Source organism: Prunus avium, chromosome 4, assembly GCF_965620075.1.
Source record: "Prunus avium chromosome 4, drPruAviu1.hap1.1, whole genome shotgun sequence".
Classification (NCBI taxonomy): domain Eukaryota; kingdom Viridiplantae; phylum Streptophyta; class Magnoliopsida; order Rosales; family Rosaceae; genus Prunus; species Prunus avium.
In genome coordinates, this window is record NC_142287.1 from 22,688,532 (window position 1) to 22,709,879 (window position 21,348).

The 21,348-nt window shown below is 34.9% G+C and overlaps 1 protein-coding gene and 1 pseudogene across 2 annotated transcripts; one reads left to right on the forward strand and one right to left on the reverse strand.

Moving 5' to 3' along the window:
- The first annotated feature begins 3,785 nt into the window (after positions 1–3,785).
- LOC110754384 (scarecrow-like protein 21) lies at positions 3,786–7,710 on the forward strand. Its single transcript, XM_021955441.2, has 2 exons — positions 3,786–4,243; positions 5,411–7,710. Exon 2 carries the CDS (start codon positions 5,576–5,578, stop codon positions 7,328–7,330), a length of 1,755 nt encoding a protein of 584 aa, XP_021811133.1. The 5' UTR covers positions 3,786–4,243; positions 5,411–5,575; the 3' UTR covers positions 7,331–7,710.
- Positions 7,711–8,759: 1,049 nt separating this feature from the next.
- On the reverse strand, positions 8,760–12,125 carry LOC110745631 ((-)-alpha-pinene synthase-like; annotated as a pseudogene). Its single transcript, XR_015835176.1, has 6 exons — positions 11,800–12,125; positions 11,038–11,700; positions 10,739–10,957; positions 9,713–9,851; positions 9,373–9,621; positions 8,760–9,056 (listed from the first exon to the last, which is right to left on the reverse strand). The product of XR_015835176.1 is annotated as a (-)-alpha-pinene synthase-like (transcript).
- Positions 12,126–21,348: the final 9,223 nt, after the last annotated feature.

The following is a 21,348-nucleotide window of genomic DNA, read 5'->3' on the forward strand; positions in this document are numbered from 1 at the left end:
AAGTAAAGAATATTTGTTGAGTTTCTAAATATTTAACCAACGAACTTGTGTTTCTATTAAAAACTGAATAATTATACAACTAGTAAAGTGATTAAATAATTTTCAATTTAATTGATTTTTTTTTTTCATAAATGATCTTTGAAAGATGGCCTCGAAAATAAACACTTCTGATGAAAGTAGTTAATATATAAGATATTTAGTCATATACTCATTCTTAGCACTAATGATATAGATAAATCCGACACCATTTAATTTCTATAAACAAACCCAAAAATGAAAGATGGTCCTATTGAATTTAATTTTAATTATTAAATTATTTTGATGCCTTATTGAGTGTTTTGGTTTTGTTTTTTGTTTTTTTATGAGGTTTTTGGGTTGGGCTTGTTTTAAAAAATCAATGGCAATTTTGTAATTTATAAGAAGTTAAAAGCCTCTTGTTATGTTGTAAGTGGGATTTGGGTGTGTTTTTAAAGTTCATTTCATATAGATTTTTTTTATATATAAATAATTTGAGCCCCTATATTGGGTATAATAGTGAATCTCCCTTATGACATGTTTGCTAATATGTAATTAGATTAGGAGGAATTGAATTGAGGAGGAGTTGGATTGAGGAGAATTAGATTCTGAATTCATATTGAAGTTGTTTACTAAACCATATGGATTGAGGGGAGTTAGATTCCGAATTCCTATTGACGTTGTTTACTAAACTATATGAAATTGGGGTAGGAGTTGTACTAATTACTAAAATGTCCTCGTTGTTAGGTTAAAGTAAATGACAATTTTGAAAATTTTAAAATTGTGTGAGGATATAATCTATAAAAAAAAAAAAAAAAAAAATCCTAATAGTTTAGTTATATAGGAATTAGAATACCACCTCTTACCTAAGAATTGAATTCCTCCAAAATCGGGAATTCAATTCCTAATTTTATACGAGCCCCACTTATGTTTTTTTTTTTTTTTTTTTGAGGGGAAGCGATGGGTTTCATTCCATTCAACTGTGAAAAGTGTGTACAAAAGGGCATGTAAAGGTGGCAAGGAAGTATCTCCTTCAACTTGGGGGGGAAGTCGCTCAAACTAATGGTATGGCCAATGGGATTGCTGTCCGGTCTGGAAAAAATTATGGGAGGTTCTTGTTCCTCTGAAGGTCCGCATCTTTATTTGGAGAGCCGTGCTAAATATTCTGTCCACCAAAGTCAATTTGAAGAGGCGGGGCATCGCTGAGCTGGGGGGTATAACATGAGAATTGTATGGAGACAATAAAGGAGGAATGGCTCCGGCCTGAAAATGGCACTGCGCCTAGGGCAGTTACTGAAAAATTAAAAAGGACCTGGCTCCGATTGTTAGGGTGGAGTAGGTTAAATTTCAATTCATAATTAGTAAACACATCATTAATACATTTGTCAGAAAAGAGAAAACGAGGTATGTGGAATAAAAGACAAAGCTAGAAGACTGCCCTTTTGGTCTTTATTACAAGGAAAGAAGTGGGTGCCACGTCAGGTCAAAGAGTCAAAGGAAAGAATAAAGAAACTTATAAATTCCTCGTGGTAGCGCGTATGCTTCATTAGTGTCACTGCTGGCGTGGGCTCTTTTCGACCACCTTTGTTTGAAACTTTCATTAAATAATTATTTGACAATTTAAGTTGTAATTAAACTCGTCACGCTTTATGTCACGTGATCGTCATCGGTCAAACACGGCTGGATTCATGTCGTTGATTGGAATTGTACAGTTGTACATGTGGCAACAACTTGGATGTTAAGAAATAGCATACTAATCGACGGTTGAGATTAACTTATAAATCATAATCTGATGCTCACCACTTGATAATAGAAGCTAGCTAAACTCGCTTTCACCGTCACGTATCTCCACAAGAAGAGACCCAAAATCAATACTACTTTAATATAAATGCTTATTATCACAAAAGGTCCTTAAGGTTTACGAAACTATCAGATTGCATCCTTAATGTTTTTTTGTGTCACTCGTGGTCCTCAAGGTTAGTATGTATAATCACAAATGGTCCTTGCCGTTAGGTTCCGTCAAAAACTCCGTTAGTTTGCTGATGTGGCATATATACATATCACAAAACATCCCTAAGGTTTACACATCTATCACAAATGATCCTTGCGAAATTTTTTAATTTTTTAATTTAAAATTCATAAAATTTTGGTTTTCTTTTTTATATTATTTAAAAATATATATTGTATTTTAAATACATATGACACTATATTTTTGAAGATGTGGGCTCCACATATATGCCACACCAACAAACTAATGAAGTTTTTTTTAAAATAATTTAAAATTCATAAAATTTAAAAATGAAAAAAATCATTTATATAAGGATTTTAACCTTAAGGACCATTTATAATCCCTAAACCCTTGGTTTTTTTCATTTTTAAATTTTATGAATTTTAAATTATTTTTTAAAAACTCCATTAGTTTGTTGATGTGGCATCTATGTGGAGCCCACATCTAAAATAATATAGTGTCATGTGTATTTAAAATACAATATATATTTTTAAATAATTTAAAATTCATAAAATTTAAAAAATAAAACCAAAATTTTATGAATTTTAAATTTAAAAAATTTTAAAAATTTGCAGGGACCATTTGTGATAGGTGTGTAAACCTCAGGGATGTTTTGTGATATATATATATGCCACATCAGCAAACTAACGGAGTTTTTGACGGAATCTAACGGCAGGGACCATTTGTGATCATACATACTAACCTTAAGGACCACTAATGACACAAAAAAACATTAAGGATGAAATCTGATAGTTTCGTAAACCTTAGGGACCTTTTGTGATAATAAGCCTAATATAAAAAATGTTTCAAATGAGATCTAGAATTAATGTTAATTGGGTTATATATCTCTTTCTCTTTCTCTCCCTATTTTTGTCTAGATGTGCTTGAATCTAGGACTTTTTGGTTCGTTCTTTTTGTTATGGTGTTGTAAATTTTTGGGTGGTTGCAATTTCGGTGGTGATGTCCCTGTTTCCATGGTGGCAACGATGGTTTTGTTGGTTTTTTTTATTTTGGATCAGCCTTCTACCAAACCTTAGTTGTGCATGAACTCTGTTCGAGTTTTATGCGTGTTTGTGGTCTATTTTCAGGCATTTATGACGATTTGTTTTTGGTCCTGTATGACTTTGAGTTGAGGTATACCATTTGAGTTTGATATTGCCATTGAATTCTTGGTATTGATTGTAACCCTTTATGAATACCTTATGACTATTGTATTTATATTGCCTTTGTGGCGTGATTTATAAATACAGTATCTCCTTGATTTGTCATTGTCAAAAACAAAAAATTAGAGTTCATAAACTCGTTTATGTTGACTTAACAAACGCTCAGTTATAAAAATTGAATTTTGAGTTAATAGAGGGTTTAAAACAACAAAAGAAGTTCGTATATATTAAGCGAAGAAAGTCAAGAAGTTTGACAAAGTATTTTGAAGTCAAACTCAGGTCCACTTATTCACGCTCAAAGATCCAAGCTAGTAGAAATAATAATAATAATTTAATTTAATTTAATTAGACATGTTTTAACTCTCATGATCCTAAGTAAATCTTAAACTTTCCTTCTCAAGAAAATTCGCTTAGATTTTACCTTCTCACACTAGAAGACGATGTGACAGAAGGCCAGCCAAAGTCCAAAAAAGAAAAAAATAAAATAAAAATTTTGTTCAACAGTGTCTCACTTCCTGATCACAAGCGCGTATTGGCATCTCCACCATGGCTTTCAACAAACCCAAAAGCCAAACCCAAAAATCCAAAGCGAAGGAGAAAGAGAAGAGAAAGAGAACTCAAAAACCCAAGCGAAGGAGAAAAACAAAGAGAAAGAGCAAGGAATGTTCCGTGTTGTTCAAAGACTGGAGCTTGTGGTCGGCGCAACAGGTTACCCTATAACTTAAAATATAAAACCTCTCAGTCTCTGATCATATCCAAACGTGCAAAGTTGCATACTTTGCAAGTTGCATTTACTGTTCTACTGTTACTTCCGTACAAACTTGCCGTCAAAAACCCTCTCTCTCTCTCTCTCTCTCTCTCTCGTTCTCTCTTTCTCTTTCCTATATATACCTTCCAAGCCTAGCCTCCCTTTCTTCTTTCGAAAACTTAGCAAATTCAGAGCTGCCACAACTTGAAAACACAGGGTCTTGGACCTAACCGGAGGTTACCCACAACCAGAACTTGAAGTCCCAGCCAAAGACCAAAGATACCCAGAAGAAAGAAAGAGAAGACAAAGGTATTTATTCATATAAATTAGTTGTTCATATCATCTATGTATGTTGGTGTGTGTTTGAATTGATTGGTTTTGCAGTATGATTTGTTTGGTAGCTGAGAAAGTTGAGGTGAAAGGAAAGTTGGGTGGAAACTGAATTCTTATGAGCTTTTGTGTTGTTTGTGTGTATTCGGGGTTTTGGGAAATAGAAAAATCAGAGCGGGTAGCTGGTATTTGGCTTGACTGAGTGAGGAAAATCTTGGGTTTTTTGTGTTTTCATCTGTTTTCTATCTCCTTCTCAGAAAGCAAAAAACAGAGCGTGAGTGACTTTGGACCGTTTTGTGATTCGAAGTATTGGTTTTGCACAATCAGTTCAACTGGGTATGGTTTAAGGTTTTGGTTCCAAATGGAAAAAAAAAACTTCTAATTTATCCACTCGGAAGTTAATTCTTTGTTTTTTTTTCTTCTTTCTAATTCATTTGTGTGGATTACCATATAAATTGTATAGATTGACATAGTTTTGTCATTTCTGGAACTGTGTTCTCCATTTTAATGCAATACTTTTTTCTTGTTTGCTTTTTGTTGCTTTCTTTTGTACTGGGGGTCATACTGTTCTTGTATTTGGTCGATTTATGAGGTTGATTCATTGTCTGGCCTTAGGGTTCAATCTCCATATATTGATACCCATCCTTTATCTATCCACTATAGTTATCTCTTTCCAAAAAAAAAAACGAAAAAAGAAAGAAAGAATTCCACTGTAGGTATTTGTTAGTGAACTAACCAATCCATAGAAGGACTAGTGGTGCTTTTGGAAAACTAGAGGCCTTTCCCTGCTTCTTTGAGGGATTTTTGTCAGGGGGTAGGTGGTCATGTTGCCATGTGTTTTGAAAAAGTGTCAGGAATTAGGAAAGCCGGGAATTCTTAGTATAGATATGATCATATGACCTGCAGAAGCAATATTCCATGCCATAAAAGACATTCCAGGTATGATTTCTGGCGTAATAATAATCACTTAAAGAGGTAAAAATGTAAAAAAAACTCTCTGTTTTGTATGTTTATTTACTTGAGAAAACATTTAGACAAGAGAGTTTGTGATTTGGTGATAATTTCTGCTTCACAAAGTTTGGGTATATGAAAGTTTTCCCCTCATAATCTCTTGTTAATGGGATTTTTTCTGTGTCAATATTGCAGGTTGATTTTGTTATCTTGCAAGTTCAGAACTTTGATTCCTATTAGAAGATTGCAAAGCTGCCAACAGTTGTTTCTGGGAAAAGCTCCGAGGCTGATCCTATTATAGTTGATAATTATACCATCGGATTTCTTGTCGCATGGAATAGCTGATGCCAATCTCATAGCATGGACTCGCACCAACATTTTGGATTTGGTGTGACTGGTGCAGGATTTTCATATACAGCTCCACATTCCACTGTTCCATCTTTACCTACAAGGTTACTGGGGTCACTGAAATTTGATATAGGGAATTCACCAAATTCACCCTTTTCTACTCACTTTGATTCTGATACACTTACTACACTGAGTGACGGTCAGGAGCAGCACAGCTCCACGGAGAATCTCTCAGGAGCTAGCCCTTCCTGTAACTCTTCATTTGAAACAAACAGTTACATTCATCAATTAAGCTTCAGTCCTTCTGTGGTCTGTCGTCGAGACAGTCTGCAGCTCTATTCTGGCAGGACTTCTTTATTACAGGATGCAAATTCTAGCCAGAATATAAAACACGCTTTGCAGGAATTGGAGAGTACTTTAATGGGGCCTGACAATGAAGAAGAAGAAGTCACCACAACGAACACTTCTTTTGGAGAAAGTAGCAAGCTGCAGACACAGAGGTCCACTTCATGGATCCAGGAGCACCAGGGTTCACCTGTAGTTCAACGTCAGACATCTTTTGTCTCTAGGCAAAGGCAGTTGTGTGAATTTCAGATTGAGAAACGTCACAAAATAATAGATGAAGGGTCTCTGGGTTTACCAGCAGGTAATCTGAAGGAATTGCTGATTGCATGTGCTGGAGCTCTCTCTGACAACAACATTGATAGTTTTGATAAGTTGATTGAAAAGGCTAGAGGGGCTGTGTCTATCAGTGGAGAACCAATCCAGCGACTTGGAGCTTACTTGGTAGAAGGGCTGGTAGCAAGGAAGGAGGCATCGGGTGCCAATATTTACCGTGCCCTGAGGTGTAGAGAGCCTGAAAGCGATGACTTGCTCTCATACATGCAGATTCTGTATGAGATCTGCCCCTATTTAAAGTTTGGTTACATGGCAGCCAATGGGGCCATCGCTGAAGCCTGCAGAAATGAAGACCGCATCCACATTATAGACTTCCAGATTGCTCAGGGAAGCCAGTGGGTGACTCTCCTTCAAGCACTTGCAGCAAGACCCGGTGGGGCACCCCATGTACGGATTACAGGTATTGATGATCCTCTTTCTCAATATGCCCGTGGTGATGGATTGGAGGCAGTTGGGAGACGGCTGAAAGCTATCTCTGAGAAATTTAACATCCCAGTTGAATTTCATGGAGTGCCAGTTTTTGCACCTGATGTCACACAGGACATGCTTGATGTCAGGCCTGGAGAGGCTCTTGCTGTGAACTTTCCCCTGCAGCTTCATCACACACCAGATGAGAGTGTTGATGAGAACAATCCGAGGGATGGGCTGTTGAGAATGGTAAAGTCACTATCTCCAAAAGTGACCACTTTGGTGGAGCAAGAGTCAAACACAAACACAACCCCTTTCTTCAATAGGTTTGTGGAAACTCTCGAATACTACTTGGCAATGTTTGAGTCTATTGACGTGACCCTGCCGAGGAACAACAAGGAGAGGATCAACGTGGAGCAGCATTGTCTGGCAAGAGATATGGTGAACGTCATTGCTTGCGAGGGAAAGGAAAGGGTGGAACGCCATGAGCTCTTTGGCAAGTGGAAGTCCAGGTTGACAATGGCAGGGTTTCAGCAATACCCATTGAGCTCATATGTCAACTCTGTCATAAGGAGTCTGCTGAGGTGTTATTCGGAGCATTACACGCTGGTGGAGAGGGACGGGGCTATGCTGTTGGGATGGAAGGACAGGAACTTGATATCAGCTTCTGCCTGGCATTGAGTATATAAAATAAAGATACAGAGGTAGCAGTAGAAATAACCACTTCGGTTCTTTTTTTCCCTTTCCTTGATAGATTCATGATGGGAACACACATCCCTTTGCTTTAGTTCAGTGATGAGCGCTATGGTATCAGCCATGTTATATTTTCAATGACGTTGTTTTGGTTATTGTTAATACTTAGACAGGCTGACATTTGTAAGCTGATAGAGAAAAGGATCCCATACCATACCACCAAGCTTGTTACGGCTGTTCTTTATACATATTCTGTTTATCTGTTCTTTTGTTTCTTTGTCAGAGTTGTATATATGTGTACTTGTGATGCAGGGCTTTTTGTTTCTGTTCTTCTTGTCACAATGAATTTTTATTTTATTTTTTGTTTCTTTGTCAGAGTTGTTGATATGTGTACTTGTGATCCATTTTTGACTTCCATAGCTCATGATAGTTGATGAAAACTCATTCCACAATCAGAGCCTCAGCCCATTTCTTGTACAGTCCTCATATTCTGGTAAGCCCGTGAGGTCCATGATCTTTGCCCCTGTTGGAAAATTGTGGTGGTTATCTATTGCAGCCCTGTTGAAAGAAAATAGGGTGTAATTGTTATATTTATAGAAAATTCACAAATAATAAATGTAATTCAATAACAAACTTAGTGCCTACCGATGAGCGAAAACAATGCTTAAAAAACATAGAATATGAGTTAGAAAAATCTTATATCACATAACATCGCTACTATAATAGTAGTCTAAATCATAAGGTCCTGATGAACTAATGTTTGTGTTGAATTCTGTCCAACAAATGGAAGACTCAAACTCTCTTTATAACTCACAAATGATATGGAAACAATTAGATGATGTCATTTAAAAGAGTAATTAGAATCCATACACAAGTTTTAACATACACATATCCTTTTCACTTAAATTTAACATACACGCTAATGAGGTCTAACTGAGTGGAAAATGATTTGCAAACTAGAGGTCTCGGGTTCGAACTCCCATAGCATCTTAATTGTGTGTATGAGTTTAGACCATCGCTTATACTAAAAAAAAAAAAAAAAGTTAAACATACACAACCTATCGTTGATGAAAAAATTAGAATCCATTAAAAAGTCATGTATTAAAAGAAGTACCATTTCTATATAAAAAAAAAGAATAGTTTAATTCTTTTCAGTTAAATTTTCCAAAAATTATAGTAGTTTTCTCTATCACATACGTAAGTCAAAAGTAATGGATAATTTGAATATCTTTATTAAGTAAAGCCCCAAACATATCTTAGAAATCAACAGTACACACTCATTATTATTTGAATTTTGAAACATAGACTTATTAAACCCAATAAGCCCAAACATATCTTAGAAATCAACAGTAGACACCCAGCAAGGCAAGCTCTAGTTCTTTCTTCTTTCTCATACATACAATCCAAACTCATAGGCTCATAGTGGTGCCGGATCAATGAAATAAGAAGCAACACTATCTTTCATGACTTTTCCAACATGTGTGAAGCCATCATCTTTTTTGTAGAGGAGATCCGCCACTCTTGTTATATTAAGAACAAGTACAAGGATAGGCATTGGCACAGAGGTTGGCCTGAGGAACTCCTCGTTGATATCTTTCCACGAATCCACAATCTGTTTGTTGAAGGCATCAATTATTTCCTGATCATCTGACACCCCATATTGCTTCCTGTAACAATCCATGGCAGAAGCAACATGCCCTCTCTCTTTCTCAAACTGCAAAAATATAATCCAAAATTTGTGAATTGTAATTCTGCTTGTGTTAGATCATTGTTACTTTCTTAGGGCTGAGGCATTAAATTGGGTTCGTGATTTGTTTGAATTATCTGTAAAAGATTTGAACTTTTTGTTCTTGAAGCAAACTCTACCGTGGTTTTGGTCGGAGAAGCAAAGCGGTTTTGGATTTGAGAATTGTGGTTAGAGTGGTTATAAAAAAGAGTCTAATCCAGCTTGTCAGAGCAAAAGTAAGATAAGGGATTAATTGTGCTCTATAATAAGCAATAGGAACTCTATAAGGGAAATCGACAAGTACCTTGCTCGAAACAATGTCATCCATGAGCCTACCAATGGTATTGGAAGCTCTAAGAATTTTAGGGTCATTCAACAACCACTCAAAGGACTCCTTGGTTACAATGTCTCCCATGCCAAGTAAAGACATAGTTGTAAGTGTGGTGTGACCAGCAGATGCTGTAGCAACACGCATATATTCCTCCATGCTGGGGATGTATCCTTCGTGGAACCATTTGGCCTCATCAAAGTAAGCTTTAGCTGCATTTTTCCACTGCATATATGGGACATAAATAATACGTAAATTAATTTAAAAAGTGAAAAGTAAATTAAGCTGTGTGTTTAATTAGTTAATTATCACATACAGCTTCTTTTGCATAGTAAGCTCTGTATGCTCTTCCTTCCTTCACCATCTCCTCCTCAATTTCATTGAAAACATTCAAAAGCGTACGGTAGAATATTTGCATGTACTCTGGCAGTTCATCCATGCAATTGACATTCCATTTGTAAATTACACACACCATATTCATCTGAAGCATATCTACAAAGCAAAATAAAAATTTGGTTTGGTTTTGTTTTTATTTAGGGCTTCTTAGATTTAGATCTATGTCCAAAAAGATTAGTTGCCATTGGGTTTAGTCCGCGAGTTTTTGGTTTTAGATGTAGGTCTTTTGACATTTATTACTTTTTTTGTTGTGTCGATTTTACCATTTGAAGTAAATAAGGAAAACACATTGAAAATCTAAATTTAATGAATTATTTCATTGTAATTGAATTCCATAATTTAAATTTTGAATTCTTTCCTTGATAATATTCCTAAAATATGGATAAAATGCAATTTAATCAATAAAAAGTAAAGACCCACATATTATACCAATCGATCAGACAAGCACCCACATTAAATTATGTACATGACATACATGTAAATAATGTTATTATTAGCAACAAAAAAAACTTAGTGGTAAATTGTGTTACCTATAAGTTAGGAACATAAATTAGAAGACTACCTATAAGTCAGATACAAAAAATAGACAAATAAAATTATATGTTACCTATAAAAAAAAAGGTACATAAAATACTATTACACATTATCGAAAATATGAAAAAACATATATATATACCTATGCAATATGCAACATGCAATATGACATAAATGATTAGTACTCGATTCAAGTCATAAGAGGCAACATTGGAATAAAATTTAAAAATAAAAAATAAAAAGATTACACCAAAAAATATTTAAAAAGGAATGTAAATCTTATGCGGCACAAAAGGCAAAAGACTTGGATCAAAAGTCACCAAAAAATCCGAAGATTAAACCCTATTTCTCAATGGGAATTTGGATCTATATAAAATTTTCTATTTTATTTACTTATAAAAATTCATCAAACCTTTGAACTGCTTCCGTAAAGATCTCGAGTTCTTCAAATGTACCGAATGCATCGTAGATATCATCCATTACTGCTATCAGGGCAATCACTTTTGTGAGAATGTTTCTTCCAACGAGGTATTGAGGCTCAAAATAGACCCCCACAACCCAGAAGTATAACTCCACAATTCTGTCTCTTGCAAAAGGCAGCTTCCTTTTGAAGTCTACTTCTTTCCACCACCTAATTCATTGCTAATATTAGTTAATGAATTACTAATTTAATTACATGTGCTAATCTCACATAATTAAAAGATAACCTACCTAATAATCTCACTGAGCTCCTGTTTGTGCAAAGACTGAACAAGATTGAAATCTGACTTGGCAAGTTTTAATAGAGCTTCATTATGTGAAGCTTCATCTTGGTAGATGGACATGTACCGACGGGTGCATAACCTCTCGAGACTCTTTCGGAGCGGTCTCTCTAGGGCTTGAGCTATTTGTTCTGCCAGTTGATAACTTACATGGGTTGTTGCCGACTCCAGATGTTTTGTTGTGAAAACAAGAGCCTCTTCTAGTATATCTTCTCCATGCACCCTCAGATGCGTTGCTTCATAAAAGCTTAGCATTCCCGGCACATCAGCGATTAAGCTTTCCTTGAAGCCTCCATTTTTACTATCTTTGAACTTGTTGAATATTCCTGCTCGATTGCAGTAAATGGACACATAGCACATAAATATTAAGAAATTTTTTTGGCCAAATTCAATCATCACCACCATCATCATCATCATGGAAATGATTTGCAGCATATATATGTTCCAGTGCTTCTTCTATTTCCTTTTCAAAGTGGTACGCCACGCCTAGGCGCTGGATTGCATCAATTAGCTTCATCTGATTTGAAAAATCATCTCCACTGGTTGTGAACACTTCCCTCCTCACTACTAGTTTCAGTTCATCAACTTCTTCTTGCTTATGGGCATAATTTATCTGTACGTTAAATGAGCAAAATACATGTCAAATTTCTTTTGGAACCAAAACAAACAAACAAACATGCATTTAGTTATTGAAACATGATATATAAATTACAATATCTTCAGAATCATAATTGATAAACTGATCCCCCCAAATGCTCGGTTGGTAGTTTGCTGTCCGTCGAACAATTTGATCAGGCTTAGGAATTTTTGATTGAGATGCTGAACCAGCTTCTTGCGACATGATTTGTACTGGTGTAAAAGAATTTCAGATCTTTTGCTTTGCAAGTATGGAAAGATTGCTTATGTACTATTTATAGGGAAGGGATCGAATGTTTAAGGTTGTCCCTTATCTCTTGTCCGCGGGCCTGGCCAATTTGGAAGATATGGTCTTTATGTGCCCTTGCTCTTGTGGGACATCTTTTGTAATCTCAAGTGACCCTCGACCCACCATTTGTTCGAAACAATATCTTGTATAATATAATAGAATATATTGTTAGAAAATTATCATATTTGTATTTAATTTTTTTAATAATTGAATGGAAATTAAATTGTGGGACCCGTGACTTTAACTATATGACTTTTATGAATTTGTATGTATCCATTGAGAATAGTCATGTTCTTAACCGAGGAAAAATAAAATATTATTTATTTTGTTTGTGAATAAAATAATAATACTTTATGTGAAAAGTTGCATTGTTTCATAGAAATTGAAACATTACACTTCTTGGCTTAAGTTGCATTGTTTCATATGTGAAAAGTTGCTTTGTTTCATAGAAATTGAAACATTGCACTTCTTGGCTTAAGTTGCATTGTTTCAGAATAATTGAAACATTGCACTTCTTGGCTTATGGTTGCAACATGAAAAGGCACATTTGTTGATATTTTTCAGTCACATATTTTCTGAACAGAGGCCTTGTTGCCTATAAATAAAGAAGGTCCTACAACATTTCATTCATCCAATTGTCATCCAACAATAGTAGTTTTTAGAGCATTCATAGCATTATATTTTCAGAAATATAGTGAGTTAGTAAGAGAGAATTCATACACAAGTTTGAGTTTGCTTTTCTTGGGGATTGTAGTGCTACTTCAACAAGAAGTCGGTCGTTATATCCTGGGAGACGTTTGCCAAGCAAATCCTAAAAGCACCTGTGAGGAGGCAATTTCGTCTTAAGGAGATAGAACTAAGTTCTAGACTCGATAATTTATAAAGTATTCTTAACATTTTCCTTGTCATTATTTTATTATTTTATTTCAAATTTATAGTGAAGTTTTATTTTTGAAATTCTGTAAATATAGCAATTATCTTTATATTTTACCAACATATATATAAGGCTTTTAAATGAATCAGTACATAACAACAGAAAATACAGATACAAAAATTTGTATTAACCAAAAATACTAACTTGCAGAGATGATAGAGGCTAGCAGATTTAGGTCATTTTCACCCTTATCCTCTTATGTCATCAGAATTGGACTACTTATCCCGAATTTTCTAAAAATGTTAAGATAAAGAAAATATAAACGATGTAGATTTATTGCCAGAGAGGAATACTGAACTCTCAATGATTGTAGATTTATCGTCATAGATTCATATACTCTAAATTGAAGACTTTTCCAAGTGAAGCTTTTGGCTGCATCTACTCTAAATTGAAGATTCTTGATCAACATCAGTCAATTTAAAAGCGACTTTGATAACAACTTAACAAGTCTTTGGATTACAATTTGCACAAGATAATAAGAGGACATCGGATAACAAATGTATGTACGTGAAGTGAATTAGCCGAGCGATAATCAACTTGAGCGAGTGCCATTGAATAACTTGAGCGATTTTATTTTGTGATCAATATCTAGTGCTATTGAATAACTTGAGCGAGTGTAAAAAGAAGAAAATTGCTTCCGCATTTGTACAATTGACTGACTTGATCAATTTATTTGACTTTTCTATGAGGATTTGTACAACTTTTATAGAACGAAAGAGTAAACAACTCCTATAGTAGTGCCTACAACTATGCTATGCTATTTGCCCAATTACCATATTAAAATGTAGAAAATGAAATCAGCAGGCATCTGTTTTTTTTAAAAGTCAAATGGTAGGGACTGTGGCGTAGCCATAAAATTTTCATAGAAGGGCACCTCATATAGTGAAATATATTTTTCTTTAGGGTGATAATGAAACTACCTTTTTACTTGATACAAAATCCCTAAATTTTTTACTCCATTATTGTACATATTATATTAACTATCTACTCATCATGGATCCTAGAAAACAATCAAAATGAAATGTAATTTATTAAAAATACACAGTAAGAAAATTTGAATGGTAATTTAGAGTTGAAGTACGACAATAAGAGATTTCAAGGGGTAGCAATGATAGTGAGAAAAGGAAAATTAGAAAAATAAAAAGAAAGAAATGCATGGGCACTTCAAATTTTGGTTAGAAAAGTATGATTATATTAATAATACAATAGCCTAAAATAAAATTTGAGACGGGGCCTTGGGCCTCATCCACTGGGTAGGGAGATTGCATTCAACCACCTCTCTCAAAAACTCGTAAATCCAATCAACATGACAACTGTTATAAAATTAAGAGGATTTTGTTAAGAAATTTTGGAAGAAGAGAAAATAATTATGGAAAAACAATTCTAAAGAGCTCAACTATGAGTTCCTACTCATCTAATCTTGTATCTAGTGCTTCATTCTCATTAATTTTGGTGCCTATTTATAGGCATATGTAAAACACTATTCACTATAATTTAAAATATAATATAAGGTGGTGAGTCATATGGTAGGTTTCAATCATAACGGTAGGAATTTGTGGGGTAAGGATATAATGGTAGGGATGATCGGCAATGATGGGCATCCATATTATGATAGGTAATGATGGATATCCATATAAATCTTTGGTGATTTACAATAAGGATTTACAACACTTCCCTTTGGACGTCCACCATGCATGGAATATGCCTCATTAAAAGCCTTGCCAGTAAAACTCAGTGAGACAAAAACTGGCCGAAGGAAAAAAAAAGTACATAACCATGCGTAACATAAACATTGTCATGTGTATATAAAAATTACAATGTCTTTTGAATCATAATTCATAAACTGATCCCCTGAAATGCTCGGGTGGAAATTTGCCGTATGTCGAACAATTTGATCAGGCTTAGAACTTTGTGATTGAGCTGCTGAACCAGCTTCAAGCGACATGATTTGTACTGGTGTAAATTTTTTTAGATCTTTGCTCTGCAAGTATGAAAAGGATTGTTTATGTACTTGTTTTATAAGGAAGGGATGTCAACTTTTGAGTGGGATATCTTTTGTAATCTCAAGTGGGCTCAGACCATTTATCAGATTTAGGTCATTATTACCCTTATGCTCTTATCGTGTCCCTGCCAATCATAAGGGGATACTTTTTCTTTTTGTATGGGTAAATACCACGAGGTGTTCCCACATTTGAAGGGTGGGATTAATCCCCGCTCGGGGTTCAGCTTGCCCCTGCCCACAAAGTGCTTCCAACGGGTTTCGAACTCCTGCCATTGAGGCACTAGGTAGCTCGCCAGCTGGAGGTTGCAGTTTGCCAACCGCACCACAATTTTCGAAAGCAAGTTGTAGTTGCTATCATATATATACGAGGTACCCGACTCCAAGCCACCTTGTCAAAATTCAGACACAGACCCAAGAGGTTTGGTCTAGCGGAAATCCTGGCTAGTCATGCAAGTTGGGCGAATGTTAGCTAGATACTCTGTGAGATCCAGCGTTCGAAACTCAAGCTTGTAAAAAACACCCCCTGGGAGAGCTTTATTCGCAAATAGGTCCCGACTCGGAGTGGTTGGACACTTTGCCACCATTTTCTTCACCCAAAAAAAAAAAAAAAAAAAAAAGACACATGATTTTTATCTCATCAATCTGAGGCATAATACTCCAAGTGGGTTAACTGGTGATTTGCCCTCTGAACTTGTACATAACTTCCGATTTATCCCATATCCTTTTTATTTTATTATTATTATATATATATATATAGAAAATACAAGGAAAAACCCTTTTGACGACCAAACATATTTTGTCGCCTATTGTACGTTTTTGGTCACTCATTACGGTGGGTGACCAAATTTTGGTCAGAATCCAGTCGTCACTCAAGGCTCATTGTTAATACTCGAAATGGCGACCAAAAGCAACTTTGGTCGTTCATATTCATAAGCGACAAATAATTCTCGTTGCTGATTTCTCCCAATTTCGTTGCTAAGCCCTTGAATTATTGGCATGAAATTATAAGGGATGAGCGACCAAAGAAACAATTTGGTCACAGTTAACCTTTGGTGTCCTACAGTTTTGGTCTCTACTTTGGTCACTGAAAGTATGAGCAGACCTTGACAAAATAAAATTTGGTCCTGGAATATTGTCTAGTTCCAAGTTTTTGTCTAAAATGTTGAATTATTTGGTCGCCAATATTGAGTTATTTCGTCGCGGAGATTGCTTTTTTTATTTATTCTTTTGCTATAATTAAATTAATATAGTTTTAATAATAATTTTTTATTAAATGTCCCAAATAAAAATAGCTTAAGACTCATCCAACTAAAAAATTTACAAGTACATAACATACATTCACCATAAAAACATACCATACTACACAAAATTTCTTGGCAAAATAGTAATATACCATAATTAACAAATCATCAATGTCATAGCACCTGAGTTCAAAGTCATGTCTTATAAAAAAAAAATAAAACTTACATATTAAAAATAAAAATCATTTCAAGTCTCTTTCGACCAGCAACATTGCCTCACAAGCAAGAGAAACATATGCATCCATATATACCGAGCGGATTAACAACTTGAAAATAATAAACTCCTATCTACTTGTTGAATCAACATGAAGCATCATCCCTTCTCCCAGCTGCTCAAGCCAAACCAACCAAAACAAGGCCAATATTCTTATATGAAACCAAGCAAACCGCCAAGTCAAATTCACGACCTGCAAACATAAGCAAAACCCAACCACATATAAATTCATTCTAACTAATTCAGTCATGCTGATTCACAACTATAATAGAACCTCTGGTGTAAATTCTTTAGTTTATAAATATTATTTCCATATCAGAGTGAAGAAAATAATGAAAAAAAATTATTAAGAGGGAAGATAGTTCACCATAACACTTGAAAACTTGCCAAAGGGAAAAGGAGCAGCCAAGCTAGAATATGTTGAGCATGATAGGCAGCCTTCTGCAAGCATGTAGTTTTAATACTTTAGATGCCTACCTCTCAATGATCAGCGACCAATTTGTTGGTCGCTAAATCTGACAAAATTTTTGGGCAACAACTTTCATTTGCAGATGAACCAAGTAAACTTAGAGACCAAATATTTTGGTCGCATTTAATTTTAGATTTCGCGGTAACCAAAATTGAAAAAAAGGGGACCAAAATTGCATTTGGTCGCGAATTCATTGAACAGTGTCAAAATAGTTTGGTCGCCTTTCGAAAATATTTTGTCGCCAATCAGTTGGTTGAAGTCTTAACCCATGCCTAATCTCACGAAATATTTGGTGACGAAATTACAAAATGTCCTCTCTAATAACTCTATTGGGTGACCAAAGTTGCGTTGGTCACCAAAACTCTGGTCGCAGAAAAGGTTTGTTCTTGTAGTCACATCACATACGCTGATAATTATTTTCAGCAATTATTGGCTAAGAGGGGAAAGAGGGAGGGTTATGAGGAGGAAGTGTCATTGGGGGTTTTGAATTTTTTTTTTCCTTATATTATTTTAGAAGTGTTATAAGATTGATTGATCTTCCAGAGAAAACAAAAACAAAAAAACAAAAAAACAAAAAAACAAAAAAACAAAAAAACAAAAAAACAAAAAAACAAAAGAACAAAAACAAAAACAAAAACAGAAAAGAAAAGAAAAAGAAAAAGAACCTTTAAATTCTAATTAACAATTATTGATTGATGTGTTATCAGATTGGTTAAATTGTATATGCAGCGTATGTTTTATAGTATACTAAACCACCTTTTTTTAATAATTTGGCTGTTGGCTTTTGATTTTTGATTTGTTTGGTCATATTTTGTTTTGAGTTATTTGGTATTTCTTGTTTTAATGTCAGATTGTTGATTTGATGATGCATTATGTCAATTGCCAAGTATTGTATTTTGTATACGATTAATATGGTGGTTTTTGCTTAGTTAGTTGTTTCTTTACTAATGGCCAGTGGTTTTTTCTCTAAGTCCTTCGAAGTCATTTTACACAGAAATAAATTTGTCTTTAAAATTTTGGATATAAGATGGGTTAGAAAATAGGATATGGGTGAAAATAGCAACACTCGATACACATCAATCAATAATTGCTTATTAGAATTTAAAAGGTTCTGTTTTTTTTCTTTTTGGTTTTTCTTTTGATTTTCTGGCAGATTTCCATTATATTTGATCAATCCATCTTATAACACATAAATTATTGCATTAAATTATGCATCGGGCAAGCTTTCGATGTCAAATATTTTCATAACTATTATGTATGTCACGTCACATATGTTGATGATTATTGTAGCTGAGCATCTTCAAGGGAGTAAGTGTCACATCATATACGCTTATGAATCAATGGAGAAGTCAGGATTTCATGTGTGTGGGGGCCTTTTACAAATTATAAAGAATAAAAAATTCGAACTCACAATACATATGAAAAATAGTATATATCACATATGCCAAGAATTGTATTGCTTATTGGTTGCAATCATAAGCGTCCTCGACAAAAGGGATAGACAAATACATTCTAAGCAAGAAAAATTATTTTCAGCTATTATTGACTGAGAGGGGAGAGAGGGAGGGTTATGAGGTGGAAATGTCGTTTGGAATTTTGGAATTTATTTTTAAAGAGTTATAAGATTGATTGATTGGATGTAATGGGAATCTGCCAGAGAACCAAAAAAGAAAAACAAAAAAAGATAAGAAAAGAAAAAGAACCTTTAAATTCTAATAAGCAATTATTGATTGATGTGTTATTAGATTGGTTAAGTCGTATATGCAGCGTATGTTTTATAGTATACTACACCACCTTTTTTTACGATCATCAAGTTGGTCTTGTTTTATACAAAGTCATGTTGGGCTGCTGGGTCTCATGTTATTATAATTTCCTAACCTCTCATTTGTTGAAGTTCATGTGATTAGGGAGTCCTCTTTTTTGTCAAAATAATATAGCCGCGCAGCGTTACTATTTTATTTTACTATTTTATTCAATCATATCTTTGTAGAAAACAGTACACATTATTTGAAACATGGACTTATCAAACTCAATAACCATATCAATGAAAGGGCTAACCCAAAGCATTTGGGTCATCTTATTCAACCAGAGAATACAGAAAGCAAAGCTAATTGTTTTTCATACACACAATCCCAACTCATAGACAGTCCTCTCATGGTGGTGCCGGATCAATAAAATAACAAGCAACACCATCTTTCATGACTTTTTCCAACATGTGCGTAGCCATCATTTTTTTTGTAGAGGAGATCCACGACTCTTGTTAAATTAACAATACGTACAAGGATAGGCATTGGCATAGAAGTTGGTCTAAGGAACTCCTCGTTCATATCTTTCTGTTAGTTTAAGGGAGAAGAGGTTTAGGAAATGGTTGGTTTAGTGTTTAGGACACTAGCTTGACTATGAATAGAAAACTTTTGAAAGAGTAACAAAGTAATTTTATTTGAATAGAGGAGAAAAGGTACAAAGCTTAGATATAGGACAACTGCTAGTTTTTTCAGCTTTTAGCTTAATTACTTTGACTATGCTGTAGGCTTATTTATAGAGATCCTAGCCGACTATCTAAGTTGGCTTTTTGCTTACAGTAACCGACTTTATCTATGCCATTTCCAGCCACATATTGTAGCTTCAACTAGAACTTTCTACTAGCTTCAATTAAGTTAGTGACTAGTGTTTAGGGAATACATCCACTGACTTTGCATTCTAACTTATTCTAGAAAATTATGCTAGGTTGTAAAAATCACCACCAAATGTGCGTTAATGTTTAACACTTCTCCTTAATGCACGTTTGTGTGATTCCGAGCATGTTTTGTAGCATTTCGAATCTTGGTCTTGGAAGTGCCTTAGTGAAGATGTTTGCAATTTGCTCCTCTGTCTTGCAGTACTTGAGCTCAACTTCATTATTTGCTAAGACTTCTCGTAAGAAGTGATGCTTGATGGCGATATGCTTTGTCCTACTGTGGAACACTGGATTTTTTGCCATTGTTATAGCAGACTTGCTATCGCAAAGTATTTCAGTAACTTATGTTTGGCACTCCCTCATATCTTCAAGTTTTCTTCTGAGCCATATAGCTTGGCATGCTGTACTAGCTGCTGCTACTTACTCGGCTTCTGCTGATGATTGTGCCATAGTATCTTGTTTTCTTGATGACCATGAAAATATACCAGACCCAATTGTAAATGCATAGCCTGATGTGCTTTTCATGTCATCCACTAATCCAGCCCAATCACTGTTTGTGTAGCAAAATAATCTTGGATATGTAGTGGACTTATACCATATGCCATAGTCAATTGTGCCTTGCAAGTATCTTAATATTCTCTTTGCTGCTCCATAGTGTATTTAGCTTGGATTTTGCATAAATCTTGATAGTAAGCTTGTCGCGTACATGATGTTAGGTCTTGTTGTTGTTAAGTATAGTAAGCTCCCAATGAGCCTTCTATAAACTGATTCATTAGCTTTACTTGATCCATCTTCCTTTCTTAATTTCTCACTGGTGATAAGTGAAGTAGCCACAGTCTTGCACCTATACGTCTTGAATTCTTTTCAAAAGATTCTCAGTGTACTTTTTCTGGCATATGAAGATTCCATCTTCTTCTTGGTTTATTTCAATGCCCAAAAAATAGTGCATCAACCCAAGGTCACTCATCTCAAATGTTTTCATCATATCTTTTTTGAACTCTTGAATTATTTCTTCATTGTTTCCAGTGTAGATGAGGTCATCAACATATAGAGAGACGATCAAGATATCAGAGTTACCTTGAGTTTTGGTGTAGAGAGTAGGCTCGCTTTTGCCCCTCCTGAAGCATGCGTTGATGAAGTACTTGTCTATGCGGCTATTCCATGCTCATGGCGCTTGCTTGAGTCCGTACAAGGCTTTCTTTAGCTTGAGTGCTTTATCTACTTCTCCTTGCTCAATAAATCCTTTTGGTTGCTCCACATATATTTCTTCTTTGAGCTCTCCATTTAGAAATGCAGACTTTATGTCTAGCTGATAAATTCTCCATTTCTTTTGAGCTGCTAGTGCTACCAACGCTCTTATAGTGTCAAGTCTTGCAACTAGTGCAAAGGTCTCGTTATAGTGTATGTCTGGCTGCTACGAGTAGCCTTTAGCTACTAGCCTTGCCTTATGTTTTTGTATTGACCCATCAGGATTAAATTTGGTCTTATAGACCCATTTAACCCAATGATCTCTTTATCTTGTGGGCGATCAATGAGTTCCCATGTTTTGTTTTTTTTAATTGTTTTGATTTCTTCTTCCATAGCTTTTCTTCAGATTTCTTCTTTTACTGCAACTTCAAAACTTTCTGGTTCTATAGTTATGAAGTTGCAAGTTTCATATATATATATATATATATATATATATATATATATATATATATATATATATCTTGGAGTGATCTAGTTCTTTGTTATGGTTC